This window comes from Trichosurus vulpecula, chromosome 1 (assembly GCF_011100635.1).
Source record: "Trichosurus vulpecula isolate mTriVul1 chromosome 1, mTriVul1.pri, whole genome shotgun sequence".
Classification (NCBI taxonomy): Eukaryota; Metazoa; Chordata; class Mammalia; order Diprotodontia; family Phalangeridae; genus Trichosurus; species Trichosurus vulpecula.
Genome location: NC_050573.1, coordinates 468,973,411 through 468,992,985, shown reverse-complemented (window position 1 = coordinate 468,992,985; position 19,575 = coordinate 468,973,411). Strand labels below are relative to the sequence as shown.

Here is a 19,575-nt window from a genome sequence, read left to right as displayed (position 1 = left end):
CAATACAGACACCTCTCATCACAACTTAACTCTCATATTATAAGCTGCTGTCCCTGAAGATGAGAGACTTAGAATTACTTCCTCACAGTTTCTGCTTTGTCAGTACAAGCATATGGTGAGAAATTAAACTGCAGTCATTGCTAGACTCCTTCATTTGTTGAGTCTCTCTGTCACAGTAGACACATTTACAACTACAGAATACCATAACTTCAACATAAAAATGGACATTGTAGAGTCTGTGTGTAAAGTGTGTTATGTTTTTGCCTCTTTTGTAACCACAGGGTAAATAATTTGAAGGAATCATCTCTTTGGTGAATGGTTCTTTTTCTCTTTGAGGTATGCTTTACTGTTCTAAAGGGAATGCTTATCTCCCTGATCGGCATCCTCCTTGCATTGACTGAGGTCAGATTGCTCATCTGCCAGATCTCTGGTGAGGCTAGGACCTGATGGGGGTGACGAGAGGGATATTGTTGGGGAATGTTGTAGTTTTACCTATCTAAATATCTCTGCAGGTAACATGGGCTGAACAACAGTATGGAAAAGAGAGAAACAAACGTTCTATCCTAAGAGAGTCAGCAGAGGACCTCTTCAATGACCCAATGTGGAATCAGCAGTGGTATTTGGTAAGTCTCTACTTCAACATGGATGTGTATAGGCCAGCCATTTTATATTTTCATATTGACATATTGGAGAATGCCACAACCCTGTGTGAGCTTGGGTTAGAGCACAAGATCTCAAACTTGGTCCCTTAGTGGTGGAAGGCAAGAGAGGAAGGTAAGAGAGTTCTGGTGCTTTGTTGTTGTTGTTCAGTCATTCAGTTGTGTCTGACTCTTTGTGACCCTGTGGACCATATTGTTCATGGGGTTTTCTTGACATAGATAATGAGTGGTTTGCCATTTCCTTCTCTGATGGATTAAGGCAAACAGATGTTACATGATTTGCCTAGGGTCACATAACTAGTAACTATCTAATGCCAGATTTGAACTCAGGTCTTCCTTGACTCCAGGGAGGCTAGGTGGCACAGTGGATAGAGTGTCAGGTCTGAAGTCAGGAAGACTCATTTTCCTGAGTTCAAATCTGGCCTCAGACACTTACTAGCTGTGTGACCCTGGGCAATCCATTTCACCCTGTTTGCCTCAGTTTCCTCACCTGTCAAATGAGCTGGAAGAGGAAATAGCAAACTACTCCAGTGTCTTTGTCAAGAAAATCTCAAATGAGGACATAAAGACTCAGACACAATTGAAACAACTGAACCACTGAGCCATCTAGCTGCCTCTAAGTTCTAACGCTACTTCCACTACTTTCTACTAAATCCCTGGAAAGAACATCGCAGGGCCCTTGGATTGTCAGATGGATGTCAATTCTTTTGCCCATTCAGCCTCTGGGAAATTGGGACTTATTTCCTTTTTGACCCTAGGCAAGTTACTTAACCACTTTGGGCTTCAGGTAATCAATCATCTATAAAAACGAGGCAGTTGGACTAGGTGACCCCTCAGGCCGCTTCATGCTCAGTCAGCGACTTAAGAATGGCAACCTGAGTTTAAATAATCCCTCTGGACATACTGGCTCTCTGACATGGAACAAGCAACTTAACAACTCAGTGCTCCAAGTCAGAGGGGTCATACATGCACAGGGTCCCAAGTACAGCCAGAACCAGATTAAAATGTAATTGGAAAATATTTAACAAAATAAATAGAATGTAGCAAAACACAAATAACATTGCATTTTAAACCTACATCAATTCTGGTCCTACAAGGACCCTTATGTACAGATTAGTGGTCTCCATTTCTATTGGAGTCTGACACCACTGCCCCAGGCAACCCTCTAAGACTCTGTTTCAGTGACAGTGCCAGCGTACATTAATAAAAAGAATTTCTTCCTCTGGGAGCTTCTTATACCAATGGAATCAAAAGTTGAATTCTTCTCCCTACGTATTGAGGGGTTTTTTTGTAAATTTTTTATTCATTTTAAACAAATAAAATGAGAAAAAGGAAAAAAGAACATTTACATGTACGCAACAGAACATAAGAGAGGATTCAATATAAAACAATAAATTTCCATTTCAAGAAAACCTATATAATAAATACTACACATTGCTTTCAAAGATACCCAGCTTTTCTGTGCTTTCTTCTAGGTTTCTTTTGCTTTCTACTGTGCAATTTTTACTTTACTTTTTCTTCCCCTACCCCAAGAAATCTGTAAATATACATGCATATACATAGATAAATATAAACATGTATATATGCACATATACACATACACATATGTGTAAGACCATACTATGCATATTTCCATTTGTCCTATCTTTCTCTGGAGGGGAATAGCATCTTCCTTCATAAGTCAGAATCTTACCATCTTTTTCTTAAATCAACCAGCTCACCATTTCATACATCACAGCAATATTCTAACACAATCACATCCTATCTGAGAGATTGTCTATGAAAGTTTTCCACCAATTCTCTGCCTTTCTTCTATTCTTGGCTACATAAGTTTTATTTATACAAGAAATTTTTAATTTAAAATAATCCCCTATGTATTGTTCAGTAGAAGAATACACTTCTCCATGACTCCCAACCCTATCTCAGTTAGTTACTTTCCACAGTAAGAGTTATGTCTTCCTTCATTGTTCCTGCGGCTGAAAGTTCATTCTCTTATGAATTTGATCAGACATGTGCTATGTGATTTGAACACCCTAGCTTCCTAGCATACTTTACTGGCACCTAGTTGGTAGGCTATGGTTTCTATATACTTCAAGCCAGCAAATGAGAGAAGGGTTTCTTCTACCTCTGGTAAAAATTTTTATTCTTGTTACATACAAGTTACAGACTCCTTTGTTACATATCTGACAATCTCTCTTGGTGTTTTGCTTCCATGGACTTCCATTCCCTTACAGCCCTGCAACCATGTAGTTCCATATTCTATAACTTTAGAACACAGAGGGAGACAGACACAGAGAGATGGAAAGAGAGAGGAAGGAGAAAGGGAGACAGAGACAGAGAGACAGAAATAGAGAGAGATGAGGAGAGGAAAAGAGAGAGAGAGAGAGAGAGAGAGAGAGAGAGAGCCCTCCAACATAAGCTTATTCTCTAATTTGGAAACAGACAATTAAATGACATCACTGACTGGCCATTGCAGGTTGCCCTTTTTCTTAGGGAAACAGAAAAAACACTCTAGAGATATGACTATGCATGCACTAAGCAATCAAAAGCATAGAGGAATGGTAATCTGTGCCTCATTTTATTTTTCCAGAGAAAGGAAATATAGAATATCAAACAAAGATTTGGTAGATGGAAAACTCGAACATTTCATTAGAAAAGAAAGAAAATGATGAGCAAGTGGCTTCTTCAAAGAGAAGGGGCCCCAGGGTGATTCATCCTTTCAAGTGATTTTCCACTGGCAGCAAGGAAAAGCTTACCACCCTGATGATTCACTCTTCGAGACCTACCCTCAACTTAAGGTTTTTTAACCTAATTACCTTCTATGAAATTGCTCAAACACCCAAGAATGACACCAGGAAGAGCAAACACGACTTTCCCGACTGAGGCTCAAGTTGGGTTCCCAAATGAAGTAAACAAAGCATGAATCCGCCAATGATTCTTGTTTTTATTTCCTAGCAAGATACCAGGATGACCCCAGTCTTGCCCAAGCTGGACCTTCATGTGATACCGGTTTGGCAGAAAGGAATAACAGGAAAAGGGGTGGTTATCACCGTTCTGGATGATGGCCTGGAGTGGAATCACACTGACATCTACGCAAACTATGTGAGTTCCAGCTCTCACACTCTGCCTATGAACAAGACAGTGGTGGACAGCTCCCTGCTCAGCTGCACACACATAAAGGAACTGAGCATTTATTTCCTCAGGCAGGAGACTGTTCTGCCTGGCCTGGGTCACATGATCCAGAGCCTCTTGTCCCTTTCCCTCACCCTTCTGCCAGCTTATCATAAACCTGCTTTGTATCACTGTGAGTTGAATAGAATTAATCTCCCAGGAGTAATCTCACAATGGATGTGTGTGGGCATCAGACCTCAGGCATATTCCCTTGTCACAGAGACAAGGTGAATTATTAAAAATCTTCCAGACCTTCTTTGGGCAAAAAATGGCAGCCAAACAAAATTTAGTACCACTTTTTAGAATTCACTCTTGCACTTCTCCAAAGATCAGTGTCTTCATCATGGCATCATGTCATATACTTAAATTGTACATCCTCTCGAATGCTGAAATCCAAAGCAGGGGCAACACAGTGAAGGCAGTGAGGAAGAAATGCTGAGTGTTCAGCGTCAATCAAGAAAAAAGCATTTATTAAGTACCTATGATTAAGTACAGACCCTCTTCTAGGCACTGGGGATACAAAGGGAAAAAAAATCATTCTCTGCCCTCAAGGGACTTGCATTCAATCTTGAGAGACCCTATGAATGTATACAAAATGTTTACAGTATAAATACAAGATAATGGGGCGGGGATTCCTTTAGGTGTTAGTGCAAATAATGAATCTCTTAAAGTAGTAAGATTATTTTAATTCTCACTGAATATTCCCATTGGGCTGGAACCAATTACCATATTTAACATAATGATAACTGTGAATAGTGCTGCAGAAAGCTAAAGAACAGGAACTATGGATAAGAGCTGGAAAGGAACATACACATTTTTAGGGTGGGGAGAGAAGATGGCTAATATGGGAATTCATTTGGCTTGACTATGCATCTTTTAAAAGTGCTTTTTTAAAAAAAAATTAGTGGAGATGGAAGGGAAATAGATTTTTTATTCATTGAAAAATAAAGTTAAATGTAAGAAGAAGAAAATTTTGAAAAAGATGTCAGGGACAACAGAGAATTCCCAAGAAACGGAAATGTGTACTACTCCTTAGTTCAATCTTTGAACACGAGAATTCTCTGCCCACCTACAATCTACAAAATAGCTTTTTATCCTGGCCCAAGAGACCTCAGTTACGTGTTTTAGCCCATGTTCAAACCACAGCTGGAGGCTCAGTGGAGAATAAAATTGGCATAGACAGGAAGAAAGGGCCCAGGGTGAAGGAATGCAATGCAGTCTGATCAGATTCTAGGTATGGTCCAACATTTCTTTTCCCCCAAATCCCAAGCTCTCAACTCTAGGAGTGATACTTACACTAACATAATTCTTCTTAAAGGCACATAAACCCTAAAAAACCCTAATGCAGTGAGGACAGACAGCACCATGTAAACAGAAAGGCAGAGAACTGGGCTCCACTGAACCTGGGTTCTAGTTCCATAATCTGCCGCTAACTAGCTATGTGACTTTGAGTGTGTAATTTAGACTTTCTGGGCCTCAGTTTCATCAATAATAAGGTGAAGGGATTAGAAGGTAATTTAAGAGGTCCCTTCCTGCTTTAACACACCACAGTGTTCACCAACCTTATGATAAGCAATTTGCCATCTTTGCCAGAAGGGTGGTGGGGCTAACTTGGGGTCAGCCTGGGGAGAAAGAGCTAGAACAAGTGTGTGTACATGCTAAGAGGAGAGAAAACAATGAGGTCTAGGAAAAATCTGTTTGCCTGATGATGTTCAATAAGTGGAACCCAATGGCCATATGTGAAACACATACATAGAACACTTAAAGAAGTAAGCAGCACTGACTCTGCCTGGCCACAAGGTCAGAGGCCTGTTACTGCTTTACTTTCTGGGGCTGTATTAACTATACTGGACCACCCTTCCTACATAGTTAAAATTCTAGCTATTGGTTTAGAAGTCTTCTTTCTGAATCATCTACAAAGATTCTTAAAATATACAGTGAATTGTCATTATGAAAAATACATCGACTGTGAATTCAAAATTATCTAGGTAAATCACTTTGCATTATTTTTGGAGCATAATTTACATTTACATCTCACTCTATGGTTATGGAAGACTTCCACATACCTTGTTTTATTTGAGCCTTGCAATAATCCTATAAACTAGGTGGTGCCACTTTATAGACTGAAAAAAATAAGACTCAACAGAGATTTTGTGACTTGCCCAAAGTCACATGGCGTTCAGCCTCAAGCCTGAGTTTTCTGAGTACAGTACTCTAAATTGAGGTAATATACATAAATATGAGATAATATACATAAAATGAGATAATATACATAAAGCTCTTTGCACACCTAAAAACAGTATGTAAATGGTTTATTATCACCTCAATGTCATTTCTATTATTATTGTTACTACTATTAATGCTACCATCCTTTTCATGACTTCAGGTTCCCTAGCATTTAGATGCAAGACAAGGGATATTTAAGCAGACCACTCTCTTCTTAGTTTACCTGTATTTATCATCACCTGGTTCATTTAGGGGGCTAGAGGATGCAAGATGTAGGCACGCAGATAGGGCTAAATGCCTCTGATGTACATTCCTCTGAACTATCTCCTGGGGGAGGGTGGGTTGCCTTTGCCCAGTCATCCTGTAATGCTGATTTGCTGTTTCTGTAGGACCCAGAGGCCAGTTATGACTTTAATGACAATGACCGTGATCCATTTCCCAGATATGATCCCACGAATGAAAACAAGTGAGTAAATGTCCATACTTGGAAAAATGCATTTAAATGTTTCCAGCTTGTCTGAGCAAAATGTACTATAAATGGCCCAGGCTTTTCTGCACTCTGGATACTCAGCATGCATAGTGCTTCACCATTAAACTGTAGAACTATTTGTTCCCACCATCAATGACACAATTGGGGTTTTGTGTTGTTTTTTAAAAGAAACCAAAACACCTACTATTTTTGCATCCGTTGTTGGATATGGGAATTAATTGAGTTCCCAGGTCAAATTGAGCATTTCAGTTACTTTATGAAGTTATTGAGTATGGTCAGCTGAGCCGTAGCATTAACCACCTTCATTTTCCTCCCCCACCTCCCCCCGTGCTTCTTCTTTCACTATTAGTGACACCACTAGAAACTCAGGGAAGCATCTTTTTGGCGGGGGCGGGTGGGGGGGAAGCAAAGTGAAAAGATCCTAGAGATGAAGGGAATTATTACAGTTTACTGGGCAGATCTAATGGCTTCTGGGGTCCGCCAATATTGTAGGAAGAACAATAAAAGAAATAATTCTATAGAGAGTCTTTGCTTCATGAGAAACATATCTCTGCCTTAAAGCACCAGATTAGGAATTAGTGAGTAAGTGGCATTGGGTGACATAGCGAGTGCGGGCCTTGGAGCCAGGAGGTCCTGAGTTCAAATGCAGTCTCAGATGCTTAATAGCTATATGACCCTGGGTAAATCATGTAAACTTCTTCAGACCCAATTTCTTTTTCTATAAAATGAGAATAATAGTACCACTTACCTCTAGGATTGTCATGAAGATAAAATGAGAAAAGATTCATAAAGTACTTTGCAAACTTTAAAATGCTATATGAATGCTAGCTAGTTTTAAATGGTCTTGATATCTTGACTTTGCCATGATTTATCTATATAATGTTGGATAAATTTCTTTATTTCCTCATGCCTCAATTTCTCTATCTAGAAAATAGAAACAATATCCCTTGCCACACCTTCCTAAATATAGTGCTGTTTAGGTAAGCTTTTAATCCTTCCATTTTCTGGGTTGGATCCTTCTGTTGTCACAGAGGATGATGGTCTCCTTGGAGGAAAAGAGAGGAGGAAAACCTCTCTCCGCTTCCTCCCAGTTTTTCTTGATATGAATAATGATAGCGAGCATTTATATGATGATTTAAGATTTGCAAAGTGTTTTACATTTGTTATATAATTTGATCCTCACAATAACCCTGAAGAGTAGAGAAGGGAAGAAAGTTTAATTGACCTGACTAGGGTCACACAGCTAGTGAGTGCTTAAGTCCAAATTCGAATTCAGATCTTCCTATTTCTAGCTCCTTTGTTCTATCCACTAGCCATCTAACTATATTTAAATGGGGGTGGCAAGGAGCAATGGAAAATTGCTCCCAACCTAGGTGGTATCCAGTTTAAGGAATGTACTACCAACTCCTGCATATGGAAATGCTGTCCATACTGTATCTTGGGCTTTTTACTACAGGTGAGACTCTAAGGTCTCTAAGACTGGGGAATACCTGGGTAGACTGATGCTCTACAGAGTTGCCTTGCCCATCAGCAGAGGGCAGCTTAGAGCTACTTCTTGTTTGTGCATAAATGCGGTCATACCTGCATATATTCAATTATACTCTCTTCACCAGGCCTTTACAGTGGCCCAGTACTTGACTTTGCTTTTGGAATGTCACCATATGAACATGTTGACTTCTAAGGAAACTCTGATCCAATGAGAAAGCAGCATGTGCTATGAAGCGAGGCGGGTATGAGTTTCTACAGTTGAGATCAATAATGTATTTAGAGAAGAAATGACAGGCTCCAAAGGTTGTAGAGAAAATCCATTAAGCCAATTAGGGCACAGCTGTTTAAAAATGACACCATGAGCAACAATCATTCCAGTTTTTCTTTGTCAGCTGAAATGATAGCATCCCTATCATTAATCACTTGGCATTACAGAATCGAGCTGGCCAAATAGCGTGTTGTCAGGGGATAAATGACTCCCGCTTTGAGAATAAATGTCTCCATTTTGTCTTGACATTTGTAACAATGGGGAATCGCTTTCTAATTCCAATGGCATTATCTCCCAAATCTGTCTGTATCATAACGGTTCTCTATTAATATGTAAATGAGATTAATATGAGCAGCATTTGAATCTGACACTGTAAGCCAAACAGCACTAAATAGCAAAATCTTCGAAGTGCAGAAAACTCTTGCCATTAAATTGAGCCTTTCAGCACCAATTACAGAGAGTGTTCAAATGAGAGGTATGACCAAGGCATTTTAACCAACATAATAGTCTTCTTTAAAATGAGAGGCTATCTTGCATAATAATCCTTCTTGAAGTTAAACTGCTTTAAGTGCCAGTCCCTGTCATCATTTTAAAAAATAATTTCAGGTTCTTTCCCCTTGAGTATACACCCTTAAGAAAAAGAAAAGAAAGACGTTCACATTCTTCCCCTTGGGTTAGGGCCAAGGAATGGAGGAGGAAGAAACTGTACTGAAGTTAGATTGGTAGCCCAGCCCATCTCCAGTGTTGTTCACAATGGGAAAAAAAGAAGGAACAAAGATTTGAGGCAATCAGTTAGTATTTATTAAGCATCTACTGTATGCCAGGTACTGTACTAAGCCCTAGGTGTTACCTTGTATTACTTATGACCTGGTTATACAACTGCCAGTGGGGGAAATTCCTGAGGCAGGAATAACGGGAAAGAGCAGAGGGAAGATGTCTGGGACAGAAGGGCATGTTGTTGGCCTGATTGCCCACCCTAGAATGGGATTTCTCATGCTCTTTAGATGACAGTGAATTGTCTTGAGAAAAGAGGGGAAACTCTACAGGCAAGGAGGAAAAAGCCTTCTGTGCTCATCCCCCACATACTCCCTATAACACTGGAGAAAATTAGTGACAGGATTATCTGCTCTGACTTGGAAAGGGACCCTACCATGTGCTGTATACTGAAGGGTGCCCTTAACCTGACTGCTAGTATTCTAACTCCTGGAAGGAGCCACTAAATTGAATGTCTCTAAACACATTTCACTGCTAAAATATTTGCTAGTCCCGACCCACCCGAGGCAAAATGGTGAAGGAAGGGAAAATTATTTTCAATGTCCTTTTCCTCCCTTTCATCCTCTCTCAGTGTTTCCCTTTCCTTGCTCACCCTGGGTCCTCATACTACCCCATGGCTCCATTTATCACATTAGACATTCTTATCCTCACTAAAGTATTAGTGTTTTCTTTTTCAGGAAAACTTAATCTTTTCAAGATTATGCCAGGGGAGGGCAATGTTTAACCCAAAGGAATAGATCTCTAATAATAGACTCTTAGGCATTAAGACTATATGAGTGGGAGTTTTTTTTCAGAAAGAAAAACTTTCTTAAATTCCCCAAATTATGCCATATAAATGAGTGCCTACCTTGACTGCTTGGAAGGCCAGTCTCTCGTTGGGTTTCTGGTTCCATATGAAATGTCTGGGAAGAAAAAGCCACAAGCAATTCTTCAGTATCTCATATTGGTATTTTGTTCAGCATTCTGAACTCCAAAGGTGCTTTGCTATCTTCCACCAACACTAGAAGAACACTGGGAATCCTAATCTGATAAGTGATGGGCTCCTAAGGGGAAGAAAGAGGGGTGTTATGGAAGCTGTGGGTATCTTGCATAGGTGGGTTCAGAGTTAACCATTCCCAGGCAGCCAAAGGAACAGCACTAACAAAAGGCAATACTGGGAGCCAGAGGGCACGCTATGCTTGGCTCCTTGTAGTGCCAGAAGACAAGGCTCCAAGTCTGTGACACTTACTGATTTGAAGCAAATCATTTAACCTTTCCGAGCATCTTCATCCATAAAGTAAGGATAATCAATGATAAAATAGCAGCTCTGAGGTAAGGCAGATAGCATTGGACTTGGAGTTCAAAATCTGTCTCTTAAACTTCCTTAGTTGCATGACCTTGGATAAGCTACCTAAAAAAAAAAAACTCTCTCAGCATCAGTTTCCTCATCTGTAAAATGAAGATCCTCATAGCAGCCACCTCACAAAGTTGTGTGGATCAAATGAGATGACATATGTAAAGCATTTTGTAAACCATAAGCATTATATAAGTGCTAGCTATTATTACTTTTTATTGAATTACCTACCTCACGGGGCTGAAATGAGGAAAGTGCTTTATAAAGTATTACATAAATGTGAGTTATTATTATTATCATAACAAACAGTAGACACATTTATTTCAAACCAATATCTTATGGAAGGTATGAGAGGGTCTCACCTACCTTGGTGTAAAAAGCTTGAAAAGGGGCTAGACAAGGATTCTTGGTTTAATCTCTCTTTTCACATGTGGGAAAAAGCAACAAATTTTTTTTCTTATTTATATTTTTCTATTTTTATTGTTCCCAGGCACGGAACCAGGTGTGCTGGAGAAATCGCCATGCAAGCCAATAATCAGAAATGCGGTGTTGGGGTCGCCTACAATTCCAGAGTTGGAGGTAAATAAACTAAAGGTTACTCTAGGTCAGGGTAATGGACATGGGTAAAGGTTGTCCCTGCCCCCACTGTCAAAGTCCTCACCAAAGGACCCACGTGAGGCCAAACTTCAGAAACTAAGTGTGGCTCATAGCTGAAGAAGGGGATATACTCTTAAATAAAAGAGTGCATGACTAACACACACATCCTAAAAAAATGAATGGAAATGTTAAACACACTTCAAGCCAGATGTAGCTTTCCATCTGCTCTGTTTGAGGAAGGTTTATTGTCTAGAGCTTGTGATGTGGCAGCTGAAGCAACCAGAATTTCCTGGTTTCTTGCTCCACTATATAGTCTTCATTTGAGTGACAGATGATATCTATGTATGTATGTATGTATGTATATATATATATATATATGTATATATAAAATATATGTGTGTGTATGTATATTATATATATATATACACGTATGTATGTATGTATGTACACTAGTAGATGCTTAACAATTAAAAAACCAGAAGCTGTCTTTGACTAAAAAACATTTTTAAATATCTGGCCTGCTGCAAGTACCCGAAATGTCTACAACCAAGGCACTGGTTAGAAGTATCTATGGTTCTCAGAGACACTGGGCGGGGTGGGGTAAGCACCCAGATCCTTTACTTATTTTGTCTTTTTTACAATTTCTTTTATAAATAATGAGAATTAAGCTGGGATCCAGCTTTCCCTTGTTTATTTTAATTTTTTCTCTTAATCTTTTCTTTCTGTGGGACACATGAAACTGCCACAAATGCATGTCCTCTCCATCCCATTCCCTGCTTTTAATTTCTTATACTATAAATACCTGGTGTTCTCTTCTAACATCTATGTTACGGAAATTACCAATTGTAGTGACATACTACAATGAGGTTTGCAAAGTGCTTATAATAACCTCATGAGGTAGGTACTATGGTTGCTCCCATTTTAGAGATAAGGAAATTGAGGCCAATGGAATTCAATGACTTGTCTAGGGTCATACATCTAGTATCTGAGGTAGGATTTGAACTCAGATCTTCCTGATTTCAAGTCCAGCATTTTATTCATTACACCACTTAACTGTCTCATTCTAAAGTGCCTCAGTGTAGCACAAATTCAGTGATCTCACATTTTGCTGAAGAAGAAACTGAGGCCCAGAAAGGTACCCAAGATAACAACAGAAAATTAGAGGCAGAACCAGGACCAGGACTTAGCCTTTGACTCCTAGTTGGATGCTCTTTCCCCTGCATTACCTTGTCTCAGTTCCAAAGGAATTTTTATTACAGTTTAGAATGCATCATACAGCATTAATAATACATTCAGATTTTTTCATTTTGTACCATGCTAAACAATACCATGGGAACCCTAGGATGTATTTTCTATTAGACTCTGGATGTGAATATCCCATAGTGTTATCAACATGAAGACAAGAACAATCAGGGAGATCCTTGTATACGTCCAAATTAGTTTTGCCTTCTTGGTTGATAAATTCATGAGGCTGATGTTGGGTGACAGCCTATTGGTAAGCACAAAGACCTATTGTTTCTGTCTTCCCCACAACTGAAGGATAATTTTTACCCTCAAGGAACACAAATAAAATCTATGGCAATGATTTAATCCTTGAGATTATTTGGAAAGAAAGGAATGTTTCTTCCTTGGAAATGTACCTTAACAGACACATTACAAATGGCTTTTGGGTTATTTTAAGTCAGTTCTTAGAAACAGGTTTATCTTCCCGTGCTTTAACTGTCTTAGGTAGAAAGGATTTTTTTCCATTCCTGCTAAACAGGATTTCTAAATGGGGCCAGAGTGTTTACCACCATTGCCACATTCTTGCAAGGGCTGTATGGTAGTCTTAATTCATCCATTCATCCGCAGTCAAACTGAGACCTGTTAAAGACCTTAGCTTAAAAAAGACTAAGGTCCCCCACTGCATCCTGGGATGTCTCCAGTTGTCCTAATCTATACTTGGCCACTGGACCCAGATGGCTCCAGAGGAGAATTGAGGCTGGTGGCTTTGCACAGCCCTGCCTTACTTAAATCCAATTCACTTGCATGTCATGGCATCACCTCCCTGATGTCATGGTCCTCTAGAGAATGAAGGACAAACAGCAACAGCAGCAACATTCAACAAAGACCAATTGAGGAAAGGGCACTGTCCTAGGCACTGGGGGAGATAAAAGATAAATAAGATGAAGAATTTATTTTTAAGCAGCTTACAATTTAGTGGGAAGGTATACACAGATTAAATACAATGCCAATTAAACTGTAGGAAGTGCATAGGAAGAGTACAAAGTGCTGCAAGATCAGATGAGAAGAAAATTATTTCCAGCTGGGAAAATACAAATAAACATCCTTCTGGATTTTTTCACCTTCTAAGGTTGTTGAGAGGTGGGAGCTGGGATTGAGATGCTATCATAATCAATCTCATCACTTCTGCCTCACCTCCACTGCCCCACACGCACCACTCTCGAGGTGGGGTTTCCGTCCATCTTGCCACTACTGGCAGCATGCACATCGAAGCCATATGTTGGAAGGAGGGGAAGGGAAAGAAAAAAGAAACAGGTATTCGGAGGGGGGGGGTAATTGTGGAAACACTGACCTTCCTCTTCCCTGGTTGCCTGCTTGACACCTTGGGAAAGGTAGGAAGGGATATGAAGGAGCTATCAGCAACTTCTACAGATATAGCTTGCTTGGTTTCTGACCCATAGGCAATTGGGTGGGATAGATGATAGAACATTGGACTTGGAGTCAAGAAGACCTAGGTTCAAATCCCGTCTCAGAAATTTGCTGGCTGAGTGACCCCAAGCAAGTCACTTAACCTCTCTCAGACTTGGTTTCTTCATCTGTAAAATTTGGATTATAATAGCACCTACTTCACAGGGCTGTTAGGAGAAAAAATGAGATAGCATAAAGTGTTTTCCTAACCTTAAAGCACCGTATAAATGCTAGCTATTATTATTTTTTTTTTGTTTTGAGCCCTTAATAAAGTAGGACAAGCAAGCATACTGTGTCTTTCTCTTCATGTTTTTAGGGTATTTTACAGTTTAACCAGTGGCAGGGCACTATAGTAGCAGCCGTGCTGGATTTGATGTCGGCAGAGCCCTCTCTGTGACCCTGGGCAAGTCAATGAACCTCTACGAGCCTCCATTCTCCTATCTGTAAAATGAGGATAATAACAACTGTGAGACTCATCTCACAAGGTTACTATGAGAATCAAGTGAGATCATGCATATGAAATACCATGCAAATGTCATTTATGAATGACTAGAACTATCTGAAAGTTACATGGGCTGCCTTGAGAGGTTGTGGGTTCTTCCTCCTTGGGGAACCTCCAAGAGAGGCTTCGTGAATTGTTTTCTCATATGACATAGAGATAATTCTTTGTCACACATTCAATTGCTCAAGTCCCTTCAACTCTGAAATTGGATGCTTCCGTGGTTTTTCTATCCCCCTCTTCCTCATATTAGAACTTTTGGAATTATAATCAAATCAACACTTCTAGTGCTACTAGGTTTTAAAATGACTCTACTGACCTTCTTTGTGACTTTGGAAACCAAAAATTCCTTCCCTAGCTTCAATTTCCCCAAATGAGGCTCTTACAATGTACGTTTCTTGAGGACAAGTTGTTGTTCAGTCATTTGATTCACGCCCAATTCTTTGTGACCCCATTCAGAATTGTCTTGGCAAAGATACTGGAGTGGTTTGTCATTTTCTTCTCCAGCTCATTTTTACAGATGAGAAAACTGAGGCAAGCAGGGTAAAGTGACTTGCCCAGGGACACAAAACTAGTAAGTATCCGGAGCTAGATTTAAACTCAGGTCTTTCTGATTCCAGGCCCAGAGCTCTATCCACTGAGCCACCCAGCTATTCTGAGGACAAGTACTGCCTCACTTTTGTATTTGTAACCCCAAGACTTAGCATAGTACTTGGCACATAATAAGCACTTAATAATTTTTTCCTACTCATTTATTTGATTTGTGTGATGTAAACAAGGAAGGTTTTATTAGATTGTAAGAAGCTTGAGGGCAGGGATTGTGCCGTTACAAAGCACCTAGCTCCAAGCCTTGCACATAGCAGACTGTGTTTCTTCAATTGAATTGCTGTTATTGGACCACCATTTTATAGAAGAAGAAACAAACTCAGAGAATGCAATTGACTTGCTCAAAGTCGAAAGGTTACTATGAGAATCAAGTGAAATCATGTCTATAAATGTCATTTATTAATGACTAGAGCTATTCAAATGAAGGAAGTGGTAAACCTGTGACTTGAATCCAAGGTCCTTTGACTCAAAGACCAGTGGCTGTTTCACTTCTTAGAGCTTCTTAACCTTTTTGGTTAAGTTCTGGACCCCTTTGGCAGTCAGGTGAAGCCTATGAATCTCTTCTCAGCGACTCAATAAACATAAGTAAACATTTATTAAGAACCCACTATATGCTAGGTACAGAGCTAAAATCTGAGGATATGAAGAAAGACAAAAGACAGTTACTGGAGTTCACAGCCTAATGAGGGAGGCACCATGCAGACAACTCTGTACAAAAAGCTACACACAGGATAAATAAGAGACAATCAACAGAAGGAAAGCTCTCAAATTAAGGACAATTGGGAAAGGCTTTGCCTATTTTAGTAGGGACTTGAAAGAATCCAGGGCAACTAAGCGACAGAGATAAGGAGGGAGAGCATTGCAGGCATGGGGGACAACCAGTGAAAATGCCTGGATTTGGGAGGTAGACCGAGCAACAACAATGCACCTAGCATCACCAGATTACATAGTGTGTCAGGGAGTGCTGTAAGGTGTAAGAAGACTGCAAAGTTTGAGGGGAGAGCAGATTATAAAAGGCTCTGAACACCCAACAGGAGATTATATATTTGATTCTGAAAAAGATAGAGTCCCTGGAGTTTATTGACTGGGTGTGGTAGGTGTGTGGCATGGATTGTACCTGTCCTTTAGGAAGTTCACTTTGACAGCTAAGGATAATGTTTGTTAAAGTGTGAAATATAATACATAGGCTTACCGAGAAAAACAATTTTATTCCAATGAAGATATATATATATATAGATATGTATATGTATATGTGTGTGTATATATATATAATATTATATATATATGTATATATATATATATATTTAAGAGAGAGGCCTCAGGTTACAAATCTCTGCATTACACTATTCTGCCTCTTGTATATGCTGATTGACACTGACTACGATATATTTTACTGTTCAGGCATTAGAATGTTGGATGGCATTGTGACTGATGCTATTGAAGCCAGTTCAATTGGATTCAATCCCAACCATGTGGATATTTACAGTGCAAGCTGGGGCCCTAACGATGATGGAAAAACAGTTGAAGGCCCTGGCAGGCTAGCCCAGAAGGCTTTTGAATATGGCATCAAACAGGTGAGATATTTAAAAGAAATACGAAATATGAGACTATATGCAAAGAGCATGTGAAAAAAAACCCATTTGTACAGATAGAAGAGGATGGCCTTTTCTCACTTTCCAAAAGTCCCTTGTTGTTTCAAATGTATTTTCAAAGCCAAATTATTCTTCAGAGGGATGGAAGTAATAGGGTTATGTGAGCTTTACTAGCCTGGCCCTGACTTTAATACTTTGCATATGTTCCAGGGTATCCCAACAAAAACTTCCATGTTCATCTCTAGTACACAACTTTTTTATAATCTAACAAAATCTAGGCAGTGAAATTATGATCTCAATTAAAAAATACTGGCTTAATTCATACACATATGTGTGTGTGTGTATATATATATTATATGTATATATATATATATGTTTATACTTACTCATGTAATATTTCAATTTCTTTCACGGATTCCAAACCAAGATGTGAAACTACCTCTAGTGTTAGAGTTGCCTGAGTCTTAGAGAGGTTGTGACTTGCTCACAGTTGTTCAGCTGGCAGTAAGTATCATGGGCAGGAGTTAAACCTAGGTCTTTCTGACTCTTAGTAACATACCCCATCCATTCTGTCCTGTTGTATATTCATAGAATACATAAGTATAACAGGATGCTGGAGATAAATGCACCCTAGTGGGCAGAAACCCCCAGCCCTCCCCTCCTTAATCTCCCAGTGAGCTGTCCAGGTTTTTTTACATAGGGAAAAAATAAGCTTTTGAAAACATATGTTGAATAAAATATATTGAATCTGATCTCTAATTCTGATCAAACATTTCCTTTTTTTTTAAAGTATCCTGTTCCTCTAGATATTTCTCACTTCATTTTATCAGATATTCTTGGGTTACTATGTTCACTGAGTGGTAACCAGAATTCCTCTATGCATTCATTCATTTTATTGGGCATCTGCCACGTGTAAGGTACTAGCCACTGTCCAAGGTGAGGGTGTTGGGGGAGGCAAGCTGTTTTGTAGTCACTTTTTAAAAGCCCTTATGCTCAGTTTGCATCTGATCACCTGTGTTTAGTATAATATCTCTCAAGGATATACCAGGACCAAAAGCTTCATGTTATGAAATTAAGAGGAAGATATTTAGGACACAAGCTGAGAAAGGATGGCACTGTCAAATATAGCCCTAGCAAGAAGTCACTTTTAATCCAGCTGGAATGCATCACTGAATAATGGCTGATTTAGTCTCTGTTGACTGACCGATAGAATAAGAGGTTCAAGCTGAAGAAAGGCAAAGGAAGTTCAGTGATCCAAATATATCAGAAGCATTACAAAGGAGGGGGGGGATAGGAGAGAGCATGGAAGGTGAGGTCTTCCATCTACCTACATAAAGAAAGAAAACCAAGATTGCTACATACCACACCAAAAGGAGGGACAGAGAAGACAGAAATAACTGCCTTTAGGGAAAGGTTACAGTATTACATGTATTATATATGAGAAAAGAGTAAGTGACAAGAGGTTTTCATATTCATTTCAGAAGGATCTGAGCTGAGGAACAGATGTCAATTGTGCACATTTTGAACTTTCTGTATGTATATTTAGATAGTGAGGTTTTGAATAATTTCCAAGAGATTAGATCTGACCTAAACTTCCATTTATGCCATTGCCTACAGGGAAGACAGGGAAAAGGCTCCATCTTCGTCTGGGCATCTGGGAATGGTGGGCGCCAAGGGGATGACTGTGACTGTGATGGTTACACAGACAGTATCTACACCATCTCCATCAGCAGTGCCTCACAGCAAGGCCTGTCTCCCTGGTATGCTGAAAAGTGCTCGTCCACACTGGCCACTGCCTACAGCAGCGGAGACTACACTGACCAGAGAATCGTATGTGGTTTTTGTTGTTGCTGTTGTCCTTTAATCAGACTTACTCTACCACAGCAGGGGAATGTAATTTGTACATACAGCTAACAAAACAATTGCTTTTGAAAGGATTGATTTACTTACATTTGCTCTCCCAACGGGGACTTGCTTATTCACTTGTAAAGTTTTCATATATTAAAATATTATTTTTTCCCTCAAGGATAATCTCACTTGTGAAAGGAGGATTTTGTCTGTCTCTCCCTTATTCTTTTGGCTTGTTAGTGAGGAGCTACCAAATGTTGCAATAGCATGCCCCAAAAGTCTAAGTGTGGCTTCAAGCTTAAAACTATGTTATCAGTGCTTAAAAATGCTCTAAGACTTTGAAGGGACACCTCTCCGAAGGTCTTGGACTTCACACATCTGTGCTAGCTGTCTGGCACTATCCTGTGAGGAAAACCACAATCACAATAAGCAAGGGCTCTGTGATCTTGCTGATTTGAGAGTTTTCTCCAACCATGCAGCTCTAAGCCGATCTATGCCTGTCCATCCTCCTGTATGATCCTCTTTCACATCCTCCCTAAAGGTCACCACAGGGCATGTGAGAGGCCTTCCTCAATCTTTCCTGTCCCAGCGGAGGCCCTCGGTGGTTCACCTTTCATTCTTTACTTCAGCAAGTTATAAAAAAAAATACCAATTAAAGGCCTGCCTCATCCTAAGAGAGTGGCAAGCTGAAAGGAAAATGCCTGAGTTCAACATTTTCCAGAACTGACCTCAGCATCCAGATCAGTAGCCCAGGAAATTTATTTTTTAGAAAGATCTTTCAGTTCACTTTCAGATATACTGTAGATAACCAGGTTTCACTCTTTTTAGGGCAGGGGTTTTTAACCTTGGGTCCACAGACCCCCTAAGAGTCCGTGGATAGATTTCAGAGAGTCCACAAATTTGGAGGTTTTTTAAAAATATTTTTATAATTATAGTTCAATATAATTGGGTTTCTTTCATAATCCTATGTGTTTTATTTTGTGCATTTAAAAACATTGTTCTGAAAAGGAGTCCATGATACAAGAAAAGGTTAAGAATTCTCCTTCAAGGGCAAAATACAGAAGCATGATATGGGAGCTTGGTGGCCGGAGTCCCATCAATTAAAAATGTTGTGAACCCCACAATTAATTCTTGACACAGAAAAAATAAGTATCTAAGGCATATGCGATCCTAATCTCATAACGTAACTATTGGTTATGTTCTCAAATTAAAAGTATGTGTGTTCATTTGAATTATATGGTAACTCTCTCCTTGCGTATTAATAAAAACCATTCACAAAGGCACCACTCAGACAGCTCAATGATTATATCTTCTCCAGACAAAGTTACCAGCA

General features: G+C 39.5%; 1 protein-coding gene across 1 annotated transcript in view; it reads left to right on the top strand.

Annotated features, from left to right (window-relative positions):
- The window catches only part of PCSK1 (proprotein convertase subtilisin/kexin type 1), a 50,923-nt gene that overhangs the window by 13,351 nt on the left and 17,997 nt on the right, over positions 1 to 19,575 (top strand). Inside the window, exons 3-8 of the mRNA XM_036765013.1 lie at positions 513 to 623; positions 3,615 to 3,761; positions 6,446 to 6,522; positions 10,900 to 10,988; positions 16,204 to 16,376; positions 18,012 to 18,224. Coding sequence (XP_036620908.1) covers positions 513 to 623; positions 3,615 to 3,761; positions 6,446 to 6,522; positions 10,900 to 10,988; positions 16,204 to 16,376; positions 18,012 to 18,224 — 810 coding nt within the window. The remainder of the gene's footprint in view (positions 1 to 512; positions 624 to 3,614; positions 3,762 to 6,445; positions 6,523 to 10,899; positions 10,989 to 16,203; positions 16,377 to 18,011; positions 18,225 to 19,575) is intronic.